Source organism: Nasonia vitripennis (assembly GCF_009193385.2).
Source record: "Nasonia vitripennis strain AsymCx chromosome 1 unlocalized genomic scaffold, Nvit_psr_1.1 chr1_random0007, whole genome shotgun sequence".
Classification (NCBI taxonomy): domain Eukaryota; kingdom Metazoa; phylum Arthropoda; class Insecta; order Hymenoptera; family Pteromalidae; genus Nasonia; species Nasonia vitripennis.
This window is the reverse complement of record NW_022279594.1, coordinates 665,096-681,071: the sequence shown is the minus strand read 5'-3', so window position 1 is coordinate 681,071 and position 15,976 is coordinate 665,096. Positions and strand designations below refer to the sequence as shown.

At 35.6% G+C, this 15,976-nt stretch overlaps 1 protein-coding gene across 1 annotated transcript in view; it reads left to right on the top strand.

Moving 5' to 3' along the window:
* The window catches only part of Icmt (isoprenylcysteine carboxyl methyltransferase), a 170,393-nt gene that overhangs the window by 126,577 nt on the left and 27,840 nt on the right, over positions 1-15,976 (top strand). Inside the window, 1 exon segment of the mRNA NM_001190928.1 lies at positions 12,886-13,365. Within this exon segment, the coding sequence (NP_001177857.1) occupies positions 12,886-13,365 (480 nt within the window).

The following is a 15,976-nucleotide window of genomic DNA, read 5'->3' as shown; positions in this document are numbered from 1 at the left end:
TCGCGCGAGTGGACGGTGTTGGGTAGACGAGCCGAGGATTCGGTGGCATCTTTATAGACGCGTAAAGAAATTCGTGAGGTACCGAGATGCGAAGCACGCATCGAGCACGATCTCCGGTTACCAAGGTCAAACGACAGAATCCGGTTGTTCGTTTCCGCTTGCATGCCGAGCTAACATCGCGCGACTAAACGAACGCGCTTGTTACAGAATATAGTATTGAAAATACACGAATAAAATACATCATTGCTTATTGAAATTACTATGAGATTCTATATTAATTTCTAATTCGAAAACATTAAAATATATGTCATCAGAGAAAAAACGCGCTCTTCTATTTACCTTATGGGTGGCGTGGAAAAATTGAACTTTTAACATAATGAATAATATTTTTTACTATAAATGTTAAATAAAGTAAATGAGTTGGGCAGCGGGGGCGAGGGGAGGGGGTCTTCATGAGTAAAAAATAACGCGTTTTCTGACGGCGTTTTCAACTATACATTTCATTTTAATCCGACCACGACAAAAAACCATGGAAAAACTAATTTTAACGAAAAATGACCTTAACAAAAGTTGAAGGGGGTAAAGGGGGCCATCGAATGACACAGACATCTATGACCTTGAACTCGATTTTCAACGTCATTTGAGGGTAATTGTGATTTTTTTAAATAGGAACCTCTATTTTAGACCTTGTAATCGGATAGAGCGGAAGAAATTACGTCGCAAAGGATATTTTAAGTTTGCTTTGGTGACCTTGAGAAGGTCAATTCAAGGTCAAATAACAAAAAATCTGCTAAACAGCTGTTTGTCTGGTTTTATTTTACTGATGTCGAAAGATGACCTTGACAAAGGTTGAAGGGAGCAAAAGGGGCCATCTAATGACACCAACACCTTTGACCTTGAACTCGATTTTCAAGGTCATTTGAAGGTCATTGTATTTTTTTAACGGGAACCCCTATTTTTGACCTCGGAATACGGAGCAGCGGAAAAAATTACGTCGGAAATGACATTCCAAGTTTGCCTTAGTGACCTTGAGAAGGTCAATTCAAGGTCAAATAAGAAGTATCAGCCTAAGATTGTTTTCCTTTCAATTTTTTCATAGAATTATCATTTTGTTATTGTAATAAACATTAAGAGAATAATTGACTTAAAATGTGATTATGCTTTGCTGACTTTAAAGCCATTTTGTAAGGTCAAAAGTGCAAAAATGCAATATCAAATGTTATGTGGAGTCCATATTTATATCCTAACTTTAGCGTTACCCAGGAACAACGACGTGGACGTAATAGGATTGTGTTCCCTTTGGGATGCTTGATTAGAGTGAGTCCCCTTGCCTCTCACTTTTCGGGGTGCTTAATTAGAGTGAGTCCCCTTGCCTCTCACTTTTGCTCAAAATTCAACGCAGGTGCTCCAAGACACCACCATTTTGTTGGATACACAATTCAATTCGCTGCTGAAAATGTTCTACTGTTCTGAGTAATACAGCTCTTGGGATGTTTTCACAAGCGGTTTGAATTCTGTGTATCATATCTTCCCTTGTTGTAGTTTCATGTTCATAAACAACATCTTTCAAATACCCCGACAAATAGAAATCGGGTGATCTCATATCTGGAGATCTCGGTGGCCATCGAACACCCAAATCTCCACGTCCAGTGCGTCCAATCCACCTGTCACGGTAATTTTGATTAAGATATTGTCTAACTATTCGAGCATAGTGCGCAGAAGCTCCATCTAATTGAATCCACATTCTTGCTCTTGCGTATAAATCTACTTCTTCAAGAAGTACTGGAAGACGTTCTCTCAGGAACTGTAAAAAATTATGGCCATTTTCATTTTCATCGAAAAAGTATGGGCCTACAAGGTATCCGTTAACAATTCCACACCAAACATCAAGACTCCAACGATTTTGGTTATCTATCTGCCTGTACCAATGCGGATTAACATTCGACCAATAATGACAGTTGTGTCGGTTAAGCTCTCCATTGCTTTTGAATTTTGCCTCATCAGAAAACATTACGTATTGAAAAAAGTGACGATCATTAGCAATCATTTGTCGTGCCCATTGGCAAAACTGTAACCTTAACCTCATATCAGCAGGTGTGAGATCCTGAGTCAAAGTAATATGATATGGATGATAACGTTGACTTCTCAGTATTCTCCAAGCAGTAGCCATAGGTATACCACTTTGCCTTTGAATTTCACGGGTACTAACGTGGGGATTCAAATGAACCATTGCTAAAACGACCATTACACGAAGATCATCTTCGTTGTAATTACGACGTTCTCTAACCCGTGCTAGTTGCCCTTGTTGAGCTCTACGGTAAATCTCACGAATGGTTGTATGACTTGGATGTCTTCTATCGGGATATCGAATTCGATACAAGGCTGCAGCTTGTCGATAATTACGTCTAGATTCACCAAGAATCAATAATATATCAACCCTTTCAGCGGCTGGATAATCAGCCATTGTTAAAAATTTATAACAAGTTCAATAAAAAATTTTGTTTTTACCAAACTGAACAAATTAGATAGCTTTCGATGAGTAATAAATTTTAATAGAAAAAATAAAGGTCAATGAATGAAAAAGAGAAAATGTTAAACAAATGATATTTGATTAGTTTGGCTAATCAATAACTATTCAATAACTAGTAAACTATTGAATACTAAGTGTAAGTAACAATGAGTAGAGGATAAATTCATATGAAAAGAGATCTCTTATTAGAAAAATTGTCTATTTCAACAATGAGTCGCGGAAAAATTCAACATGAAAAATCATCTTTACAAAATAAATTAGTTATTTCAACAATAAATTCAGGCAAAATTCGACGAGGAAAATTAGTAGCCAATTGTGTCCACGTCGTTCCTGAGTAACGCTAAAGATAGGATAAAAATTCGCTTACGAATAGATGAATAGAATCCAAAAAAAATGGTGGTGTCTTTGGGCACCTACATTCAAATCTGTACATAATAAAAGTGAGAGGCAAGGAGACTCACTCTAATCAAGCACCCCAAAGGGAACACAATCCTATTACGTCCACGTCGTTGTTCCTGGGCAACACTAAAGTTAGGATATAAATATGGACTCCGCATAACATTTGATATTGCATTTTTGCACTTTTGACCTTACAAAATGGCTTTGAAGTCAGCAAAGCATAATCACATTTTAAGTCAATTATTCTCTTAATGTTTATTACAATAACAAAATGATAATTCTATGAAATAATTGAAAGTAAAACAATCTTAGGCTGATACTTCTTATTTGACCTTGAATTGACCTTCTCAAGGTCACTAAGGCAAACTTGAAATGTCATTTCCGATGTAATTTTTTCCGCTGCTCCGTATTCCGAGGTCTAAAATAGAGGTTCCTATTAAAAAAAATCACAATTACCCTCAAATGACCTTGAAAATCGAGTTCAAGGTCATAGGTGTTTGTGTCATTCGTTAAAATTAGTTTTTCCACGGTTTTTTGTCGTGGTCGGATTAAAATGAAACACCCTGTATATATATATATATATATATATATATAACAATCAAAGAACACAATCGGTATAAAATGAGCGTACGTGCTCATTCTAACCCCATAACCGCATTTGAATTCAACCATCAGTTTGTTTATTTACATTCGCAATGTTTGCTTGGCGCGACTCACTTCAACAGATGCGGCGGTATGCCTCAACAGATAGCTAAGTGGCTACGTTTGCCTGATACTCATTTGTATACTGGCCACTCCTTCCGCAGAACTTCTGCTACGCTTCTTGCCAATGCAGGAGCATCAATTACCACTCTGAAACGTCACGGGAGTTGAAAGTCAGCTCAAGTAGCTGAAGGGTATGTTGAAGATAGCATAAATAACAAACGTAAGATATGTGACAAAATTACAGAAGCCTAATCGATGAAACTTCTTGTGACACAATGACATCTTCTGCTATGAAAAAAATTAAAATCAATACAACTAATGAAGATGTCCCTAGCGAGTCAAAGAGCAAGAAAACTTCAATCAATATAGAAGTGGAAAATTGTGTTCTGCAATAAAACTTGATATTAGCAAATATCAACATTCAAAGATTATACTAATGACTGACTAGTGATCAATTAAAGTAAATAACTTATTATAGGTTAAAAATTAATTAAAAATAATAAATGCAAATATTTATTGTAAATTATAAAGAAAATTATACTCTTATTATTGTTTAACTAATTCATAAAAGATATATGTATGTACATTGTCATTGTACGCAATCAACTACGGAACTGTTGTATTTATTTTTATGTACATACATGACTTAAACAAAAATTATAAACCGTTATGGAAATAATGTTATTTTTATTTAATTTACATTATTATATTTTTATATTTTAAATAAAAAAGAAATCGAAATCACAATGTTTGAGTCAATTTATTAACATTATTTTATTGTTAATTTTAAAATATTTTATTTTGTTCTTATTTTTTCCTTTTTTTCCTCGACCTTCGCCCCCGACCTTACCCACTTCACTTCTGTGTACATTTTTTGCGACAACAGCAACCGTGTATCTAACTTTACGCACAGTAATCACAAAAAATATCGTAAGAAACACGGGCGTATAACTTCACTCACTTGTTCCCGCGAACAGTGCGTAAAAGCTATTTTACGTACTCGTTGCAAAAACAGTGCGTAAAAGATTAGCAGCACCCGAATGGCCGTCTCCTCCTTCTTTTTCCCCTTGGTGCCCACCGTCACCGTTTTGGTTTCAGCGACCACCCAGGAGTCCGGTGTGAGTGTGGTGTTCTGCCTTTTCAAGCACTTCACCACGACCTTCGGAGTATGCACTCTGGGGGCGTAGATCATCGCTCTGACCAGCTTCTGGAGGTCTCCCATCCCAATAGCCTTGAGTTGGGTTCCCTCCCCACACGACCATTCAGTGGAATTACTGAGTAACCACTCCTTGTCCTTTTGGTCCTTGCAGTGAAAGATCTGTGCACCCCTCTGGAACCAATTATCCAAGAAACTTGGAAAATAGCCTTTGTCTGGGGCGTCATCAATCTCCCCCTCCAAGGCCTTCAGGACCTTCTTTCCCTGGCCCTCGTCAAGGCGCTCTTTTGGGTACTTGACCAAAACGATGGCCACCTTTAAGTCAGTAGCCATCGCTCGGCTGTAGCTCTTCGGAGCGTCCCCAACGGACCTCTTTTTGAGCTCCCTCTGGGTGGAGCTGTCGGAGTATTGTCTTTCGGTCGCGCTTGCAAGGATCCCAATCTGAGACCCCCCAGGAGCGTCCTCCAGATGCGTTGTCCTCAGCTTCGCCCCCGAGGCTAGCTTTCTATTAGCGTGCCTGTTTCTTTTCTTTACCTTGCTATTTTCAGTTCCCGAAAAAGCGCCGGTATTTGCCGCTAGGACGGACCCCGCAGCCGCCCGGTGGATCTCCTGGGAACTTGCACCGGTATTTTCCGTCTTGACGACAGCCGCCCGGTCTTTTAAAATACCGTCCGTGAGGACTTTGCTTGAGCTGGGGAGCTCCTCTGTTGTTGGCACTTTTCCAACCGTTTGCTGTAACTTATTCTCTTCCATTTTCATTTGTGTGTTTAAATGTGTTAGAAGCCACCCATCGTAGAGAAACCAATCCTGACATCTGTGGCCTCAGCAGCCCCCCCCCCCCCCCCCCCCGACCCAACATGGCCCTATCTGGTCACCAATGGGCACTGTTAGATCAGGCGGGATATTTCGTCAGCTGATAGGGCAGCCAGGTCATGCTGGTTAGTCTGACCTGTTTTCAGTTGACAACCTAGTTTTCCTACGGTACCCTCAGATCGATGCAGTCAGCCCTCCCCGAGTGACCTTGGTGGACACACGTGCACAGGGGCAGCTTTGGGGTCGGCAATGTGTGAGTGTTGAGGTGTAAAATGTGTGTTCATGAGTTGTGTTTTCCACCGGCACTACTCCCTTCGCCTGGTTGGGGGATTCCTCCTAAAATAATATACTATTATGACACAGCGTGCGTAATAGTATATTACGATACTAGGGGGGGTAAAGGCATTTCACCCTCGGGGGGGACATTATCGCCCAAGCGAACGAGGGATTTAATGTCCCCACGAGGGTGAATTCACTTTACCCCCCTAGTATCGTACGGTATTTTATGAAACAACGTGCATAAACTGAGATTTAGCGAGTGCATTGCAACAATAATATTTACCTGCGAACGTTTCGCGTATATTAACAAAGTCACGTCGTCTAGTTGACGCAAAACAATATAAGCGCCATGAAAAGGCACCGCTATATATTATCGCGCGTCGAGGGTCCCGAAATCCAGCGGGAAGAACCGAGAAAACCTGATAGCCGCTTGCAGCATGTGTGAATAAGTGCGGCTGATATATGTAAGGGGAGAGATGATGATATATGTAACGGGCACGAAAACGGACGTCGAAAAAAGATACAGACACGAAAACAGACACGGAAACAAAAATGAACACGGTCACAACAACGGAAACAGTTACGGACAAGAAAACGTAAGTTGGGAGAACAAACGGACACTGACACGGAAACGGTCACAGAAACGGAAACGGACACGGAAATGGAACGGACACGAAAACGGACACGGTAACGGAACGGACACGGACACATAAAAGATAACGGAAGTTCCACGAAAATATCGAAAATATTTTAAGTCTTTTACCTGCTCAAGGCATAAGTTGCTCAAGAGCAGGGACTAGGCGCTTAAGTTGCGCTTCGGCTAGTGAGCTCATAGTGGCCGTGCGGGTCCTTTTATAGGCCTCGGAGCAAGCGGGGATCGTGCTGCCGAAAATACTATCACATTCATACTTGCACACGTACATTCACACGTACATACAAAAATCATTCACATAAGTATATTCTAATGCGTGCGCCGCACCGCCGCTGCGTTGCTACTCCTTCTCTCGCGCCGCTGCGCTCGCTGCTCATTATATATAGATATACGCGCGTGTTGCGCGCTTTCCCCGCTCTATGGCTGCTTTTACTGTCGCCGCTGGCTGACTCGTGGCGCTGCTGGTGTTCTGCTGCTGCTGTGAGCTCAGCTGTCAGTTGTGGCGCGGAGCTTTCAAATGGAGAGTGGGGGAACGCGAGATACTCGCGTATAATCTAAATATGTTATTCAATAAATTTTAGTTTTTAATTATAGTTTATAAATTTATGCGGAACTTGTACGGGGTGTTACAAGATGCCATCATAATTAATTTTTTGTATCATTTAAGCGTATTGCTGTTTTCAAGCGACTAATTTCTTTTCGATTTATTGTCCAAGCGTGTGCGCGCGTACTATCATTTTTATTTAACTATAAAGATGAATTAAAATAATAATTTACGCGTTAAAAATTGCAAATTTTCTTTTTTTAAGTTGACTATGTTTAATCGATTTTCGCATCTCAGCGTCAGCGTTGTAAATAATATGCTTAATTTATTGAACTTAAAAATAATAGTATTTAGGAAATTAATTGACAGTAAAATAAAATGAAATAGGGCAGGGAAGAATAGAATTTATTCTTTTGTTCATAACTGTATGTCGAATCTTAGATGATTTAGGACACCCGATATACGGAGAGCATGCCTGTGCTATTGCATCACATTTCAGATGCTCGTCAGTCGCGCCTTTTGCGCTGAATTTTTACAAATACGTATCATTTAATTATAAATTAGTTAACGGCTGTTTACTGATATTTTTTTTTTTTTTGCAATGATTGTAAATTTTGTTTTGTGTTGTATTCTCTAAGCGGCACGTCCGGTGTCGCGTAAAAAAAAACAGTAAAAAAAAAAAGAATAAAGCATGGGTTCGCAGATTCTGAAACGCTTTAATTAATTATAAGATTTACTATTTTGTATTAAAAATTATTGTTTATTTAGCTATGCTCGGCCAAATTAATTGTTGTTTGACACGTAGCAGCTCATTTTTTTAAGATTGATTATATTGCGAATTTAAACGCACTTTTACTTTTGAAATTTATTGCTTGAGAATATAAATAACTGTGAATGATAAATTATTTACTGACTTTGTGCTATAGCAACCGATATAGTTGACTGCCGTCTTTTTGGGTTGAACGGTTAATAATCGGATCCGGGTGATGTCCGTCGATACGGCCCAGCCTATTTTTGCGCTATTTTATGTATACTCTTAACTTTTGGTGGCTCTGCGACCCAAGGCGAACGCATACTCTTAGGTTTTGGTTTGCAAAAATCGACCCCCTTTTAGGTGATAGTCGATTGAGTTCCGGCCGTTCTGGGTCTTACGAGGACTATGCAACCATGTAGCTGTCGCTGCTTCCTTAAGAGTGCAAGCCATACCCAAAGCTATTTTCGGCTTTTCTAAGTGTCAATCGAATATCAGGTGTGATATGCCTGATCTTCGCGACAGCGATCACCACTCCAAATTCCGTAAAAATATGCGATTTTTTTCTTTATTTAGATATAGCGGCAATTGGCAGTAATTATTCTCTGTAACAGGGGAATATCATCCGACCTGTCCCAATGATCAAATTCATTGGGCTACATGTCTAAATTATTTTTTGTTCGTTGCTTATTTAGTACATAATTTTTACATTAAATCAGAGCAAGCTATATCTTTTTTTGAGAATTGAAGAGAAAATATTTTTGATTGATTTTCCATTTTTATTCAGTTATGATAATATTTTGATGTAATTATTTTTTATTCTATACCCCGATTTTATTTTTAATTTCTAAGATCTAAATTATGCGGCGTCTTGCCGGAATCTCGGTATTCGAAAAAATCACCTTTTTCATTTTATCTGCCGAACGAAGCGGTCGATCTCGAGGACCAAACGATAAAAAGTAGGTAATTTTATTTTCTTTCAAATGCATTATAGCTGAATTGTTTGTAACAATGAGATGATTGAAAAAAACGAAAAATAGTGTTTTTCAAAAATCAAAAAATAGTTGAGAAAATTAAAAGTAACTGTTTTTCCCGAATTCAGAATCCAAAAATATATAAGCATGTTAAATTTTATTGATATTGACGAAGTAGTTCCAGAAATATTACGGTATACATACACACATCGACACACACACGCGCACACACACACACACATCCACACGGACATTTTCTAAAAACACTCGATTTGAACTTCTAACACACGAAAAAGAATTTTCTAGAAGTTTGGTCGAAACTCAAAATTTTACTATTACAATGCTTCCTCTAGAAGGAAGCAATTCATGGAGATACCTTTTTATGGTGCAAAAGTTCCTGTATGGGTCCCAGAATAGCAGAGACCCTGTATCTTTGGCTAAAAATGAAGATATCCATGAATTTGTGCTAAAATGATTAAAATTCAAAGATAAGTGATACAAAAATTAACTTAATTATCCACTGACTTTGAAAAATTATGATCGAGTGTATGATTTATGTTATAATTTTTTGCAAGAGACATAATATATAAACCAGGGAGCGCACCACCTAGACCTCGTCATCGGCCACCCCGTACACTTAGACATCGCCTTCGAATTATTTCTACACCTAGATACAAAAAAACCACAAAGCGCACCACCTAGACCTCCTCATCAGCCACCCCGTACACCTAGACACCGTCTTCGAATTACTTCTACACCTAGACATTAAAAACTACATGTGAGCGAGCATACAAAAAACCGATAAGAAAGCAATATTCATCTGTGTATAGCTGTACGGCCAACTTTATGGTTCTAATACTTGTTGCGGCTAACTTAACGGTCCTAACATTTTTTCATTTTATTTGAGCATGTTGTGAATGACACACTCGTGTATTATATATAGGTAGTTTTTATCAATATTTTTGTTAAAAAATCATAGTTAAGCATAATGAAACATGATATAAGTCAAAATACATTAAAGACAAGAAAAAATGCATTTATTTCTTTGTAATGAAAAGTGCGAACCTTAACATAGAAGTGAATAGTAGCGTGGGCATCGCGGCTTCGTCTGATTCTCAAACTCGCCTTCGTGGCGCTACCGTGCCACTTGATAATGGAATCTAATTAACGTAACTGTTGAAAACTGTTGAAATCTGGTACCATCCGCAGTAAACTAAAAAAAAAAACTGAAAAAAACTAATAATACCTGTAAATAACTGTTGACTTTGTCTTAATTCCGACATTCTTCTGCTGAACATTTCTGTTTTGTTCAGTTATGTTCTGTTTTAGTCTGAAATCTTCAGATGGAAACTTATATGTGCACAATTTTTGTTCCACTAAGGATCAATATAAGTATGGAAAATTATGTAATTTTATACAAAATCATATTTGATATCCTCATATAAAAATAAATTCATTTTATTATTATTTTATATAACACTTATCTAAATTATTAAATAAGACAGTATTTAAAATATATAACGATATAATGTGCATACAACGCACTATTACGCACGCTCCGCGTGCGTTCACGCACATTTTCCGCCCCCTGTATCAGAAAATAACATTCGATACACATGCAAAAAGTTGATTTTTATAATTTTATAAATAGATAAAATTTAGTTGTCAATATTAGAATGACACTTTATTGGTTGTGGAATGAATGCAGAATGCTTTAAAGCATCTATTTTAGAATACATATTATATATAATCAATAGAAATGTCTATAGATAATTAATAAATACGATAAAATATAGAAAATTCACACCAGCTTGGGATGTGCAGTAAATTTGTATAAACCAAGAATTATCTTACATAGTATAATTACAAGCTATTAAGCTTACATAGTATACATTACCAGTACGCATACTAGTAAGCCTTGTAGAGGTAAACTAAGTTACCAGTGTACAAGCTGGGTATATAACAAAAAAACTTAAAACTAGTACTTATATAAAGAAAATAATTATATAACGATTTTTGTCATTTCATATTCACAAACACATAGCTTTGAAAAAAGGATCATATCTGCAAAAATAATTATTTGCAGCATCCCTTTCATCAGGATCAATCTGCAGATTACATCTTGTGATATGCATAAATGCATACAGCATTGATCGTCATTTCGTATTCACAAACACATAGCTTTGAAAAAAAGAGCATATCTGCACACATAATTATTTACAGTATACCATTCATCTTGACCAAAATTGCAGATTTCATCTTGTGATATGCTTGTGCGTTATTTCGTATTCACAAACACATAGAATTAAAAAAAGATTATACCTGCACAAATAACTATTTGCAGCATCCCTTTGATCTCGACTAAAACTGCAGATTTTATCTTGTGATATAAATGAATATTTACAGCATTCGTCATTATATGCAACGAACACAAAACTTAAAAAAAACAATTATCTGCACAAGTAATTATTAGCAGCATCTCTTTTATGTAAATCGAATCTGCAGATAACATTTTGTGACATTCATGAATAGATAAATCGTCATTTCATATGCACAAACGAATAACTTGAAAAAAAAATTATATCAACACAAATATTTAATCGCAGCATGTCTTTCATCTGAACCAATTTTAAAATAATCTTTATTTATCCATATATATATATATATATATATATATATATATATATATATGTGTGTGTGTGTGTGTGTGTGTGAGTGTGTCAAAAATATAAAAAAATATTAATTAATTGCGTTTATTTTTTTTTAATAGTTTTAACAGCTTCCAATTACCTGGACCAAATCTCGAAAATGTTTTTTAGTAGGAATGTATATTTTTATCATATGTACCTGTCTATATTATTAAATAGTTATATATTTATAAAATATATCAAGTTTTGTGGAATGAATGCAAAAATATCCAGACGGACGGAAGGACAGACGGACATTTTTAAAGTTTTTTTATTGCTAAAAACTAATTGAAATTTGATTTTTTTTTCGGTAACTTGAATGGTTTAAGTTCAAAGCACATTTCTACCGTAAAATAGATCTAATTTTTTTTTACGAGTTTTGGAGGGTTTTTACAAAATTGACCAAATATAAAATTTTAATATAGTGTAGATAACGAAATCTCATACATTTTTTTACTTTTTTTATTTACCTTATTTACACACAAAATTATTTAAATTATTCGACTAATTCACAACAAACAAAGTGTTCAAAAAATTTACAGTAAACAAAAAATAATAAACAAATACGCTTGAACGATATCGTGCCCGCGAGACAGACCTCCGCTGAACTATAACGTACCCTAACATAGACCTCCACCTCCCCACTGAACTATAGCGTGCCCTGACATAGACCTTCGCCTCCCCCACTGACGATACCATACCCCCGAGCCGAGAAGCCCATCCACCAGACCCAGACTTTGACCTCCCGTACTGAACTATAAAGTGCCCCTCCTACTTTCGTAGTCCGAAATGGCTGTGGCGTTCCTTGCAATTGATGCGACTGGTTCAAAAGGCGAACAGCAGCTCTTCTCTAGAGAAAACTAACGGAAACATGGTTATTATGATGTGAAGCTTTAGGCTTTGGACTCGTTTCCTGGATTTCCTAAGACTTTATAAAACCACGGAATGCTATCGTGACCGAGAGGCGGTGGTGGTGCCGTCACAAGAAGCAGGCACGACGGTCCTAATGCTAAGGGTAATTACTCTTCTATCAGCACTAGCGAGATTTTGAATATAAACAACTGAAAGAGTTTTATAGTCACCGAGAGTCACCACAGAGTCACCTCAATTTTCCTCAATCTTGAATGCATTAAAGCATTTACCATACGATGATTCACTTTTTTTCTCATAATATTTTAACGTGCTCAGTCAATAAATGCGTAAAATAGCACCTCATATATTTTTTGTAAACGAAACTATAAGGTACCCTCGTATCGTGGATGAGCCTAAAAAATTGGTCAGCCAAACTTTCTAATGCGATTTCCTTATACCTGCTTAAATTTAAACAAACTTCACTTAACGATAACATTTATTAATTTCTTTGAATATAATAAATATTTTAATTTTCATTTGCAGATATCAAGCAGAGCGAACTTTTTGGGATTTTGTTTAAGTTTAGGAATTCTTATTTGCAATAGTTCCATATACATCTGGAAGACATTTGGAATTTATGTTACCGTGTTATCAACATTCCATTTTACAGAATTTTTAGGCATAGCATTTACTAATCCTGCAAGTTTATCCTTTGACTCATTCGTTATTAACCATAGCCCAGCTTATACTTTAGCAGCAATTGCTAGTTGGACTGAATTTGGAACAAGAGTTTACTTCTATCCACACATGAAACCCAATTTGTGCCTCTTGGTAATTGGTACAATCTTTTGTGTGGCCGGAGAAATACTTAGAAAAACAGCTATTTTTACAGCTAAACAAAATTTTAATCATATTGTTCAAAGTAAAAAGTCTAATCATCATAGTTTAGTTACACATGGAGTTTATAATGTTTGTAGGCATCCAAGCTATGTTGGATGGTTTTATTGGTCCATTGGTACTCAGGTATTACATATATTATACAAATTACATTTTGCATACTAAATAATACTTTATATATATATATATATATATATATATATATATATATATATATATATATATATATATATATATATAAAGGGCCTGGAAAAACAAAAAAAAATTTAACTTACTTTTATAATCCATTATATCAACGTACTTATTTAAACTTATGTTTGCAAACAGAAAGAACAAGTATACGTTGATAACGGTGATGCTTTTACTATACTAGACTTGGCGCAGTGCGCTGCGCGCACTGTAGCGGGCTATAATTTCATTAACTTATTAAATGGAATATAAATGATTGATATTTTTAATATTTGTTTTCTATCACGGAAATATATCAAACTTTACAATATATGATTCATTTCGCGCTCATATAAATTTCAAAATTGGCGCGGTTTCGTCGCAAACCTCTTTTTAAAATTTTAAGGTTATGTCTAGAGAATAGAATGGTCTCGAGAGTAGAATATCTCTAGAATATTATAAATACACAAATTATAATTTGATATGTATTATAGTATTATATTACATTTTTAATATTAGAATCAAAAACAAATCAAAAAATTCTAACGATACTTTTGACGCATGCGCACTACACGAGCCAATCATATTGACGCATTCTTGGCTTCACTTCATCCGGTCATGACTTTTTTATATAGGGATAGATATCAAATTGATTGTTTATTATAACTATTTTTTGTGATTTAGTTTATAGCTTTCTTTTAAGAGAAATTTTTATAAAGATGCAAATAATAGATCTTGATAAATGGTGATGTTTTAAAGTTTTCACGCTAGAAAGAGAGTAAGAGAGTGTGTTTTGATGCATTTTTTGTCGAAAAATGGTGTTTTTGGAAAATGTCTGTACAAATGTATATGTGCGTGTGTGTGTGTGTGTGTGTGTGTGTGTTTGTTCGTATACGCCTGCATCTCAGCTTCTACTCAGTGGAATTTAACCCACAAAGTCTCATTTTCTTTATTTTTACTAGTACATAGTGGGAAAAAAGTCAGATTTTACATTTTGTAGACGCGTTTTTTTTAAAGCGATTTTTTAGTTTTGAAGTTTAAGTTTTTTCTAATAAACTTATTGAAAAACGTAATAAAAGTAAATTGCTTAATATGTACCTGAAAGAGAATAAAATTACCTATATTTTTACCACGGAAAATTTATATTATCGTTCGTCGTTCTTTTGTTATACAGCATAAACCGAAATTTTTATAAATTGTTTTAACTCGGAAGCTAAATGTTGAATCTTTCTAAAAAAACATGATTATTGAAATTGTTTAGGACTATACTTAACTTTAATTTTGAGTAATTTCATGGGGCAGATCCTGGGAACAACATCAAAACTGAAAAAAAGTCGTTTTTCTACGTGACGCGATAACTGGAGTTCTCTTGAAGCTTAGTTAAACAATTATAGCTATGCGAGAAAAAGAGAGAGAGAGAGAGAGAGAATTAATTATTAGAATTAATTATTGCTTAACTAAGCTTCAAATATATATATATATATATATATATATATATATATATATATATATATATATATATTTATTTATTTAATTCAAAGTAATTTTATCTATTAAACGAAAAAGTACAAAAACTTTATAGAATGATATGTGAAGTGAAAACAATTCAGATATTAAAGCGATACAAAATGTTAAAGAAAGCTATGTGTCAAAGAATTGGCAGTGGTTTTTTTTTACATTTTTATACAATTTTTGTTATTAAATATGACTTAATTTCTAAGATGTCGAACGAGAGCGGCGGCTTGATGCCTTGTCCGCAGAAGATTGTATACAAATGTCATCCAGAGTAAAAAGTAAATACGGTAGTGTGTTTAATATGTGAAAACGTATTCCATACGAAGGATTTTTAATAATTCAAAGGTGTAAACTTAAGTGAAGTGTTAGTAATATGTTCAGAACATGGGGAACTATTGGAATACAGCAGCACTTTCGCTCAACGTCAGGTAGGCATAGTTGGCTGAGCGCCACGCTTACGCCAGAGAGCCTTTCGTCTTTCCGCGCCAGAGTCACGCTAGCCCTCACACACAGAGAGAGAGAGAGAGAGAGAGAGAGAGAGAGAGAGAGAGAGAGAGAGAGAGAGAGAGAGAGAGAGAGAGAGAGCACGTATACTTAAAGTTACCACCGTCCTTTGTTACAATATGACCAGAATTCGCACAAAAGCTACAAAACCATTACAGAAGATAGAGTTATGATGCTAGACTCAGGGCTACTGAATTCGAACTGGGATTTAGTCGTTCAAGCGGCTGTATATATTTACAATAGAATACCTTACAAGTCAATTGAGATGAAAACACCTTTGAGCGAGATTTTTCCGTTTCAATCAGATTGCTTAGAGCAGGTTTTTTTATTGCTTATTTTGACAGGAAATGTTCCATAGAACACGCTCCTGAAACCCGTTTATAAAAAAAAAAAAAATTCCCGCTAAGTTACAAGCAAAATACTAAAACAAAATTTTTATCGTTTTGTCGTAAAATTGCGTATTTTTATTTTTTGTCTAATACGACTAATAATTTTAATTTTAAGTTTTATAAATTCAATCTAAATAAAATTTTTATTGTAAATGTGGAAA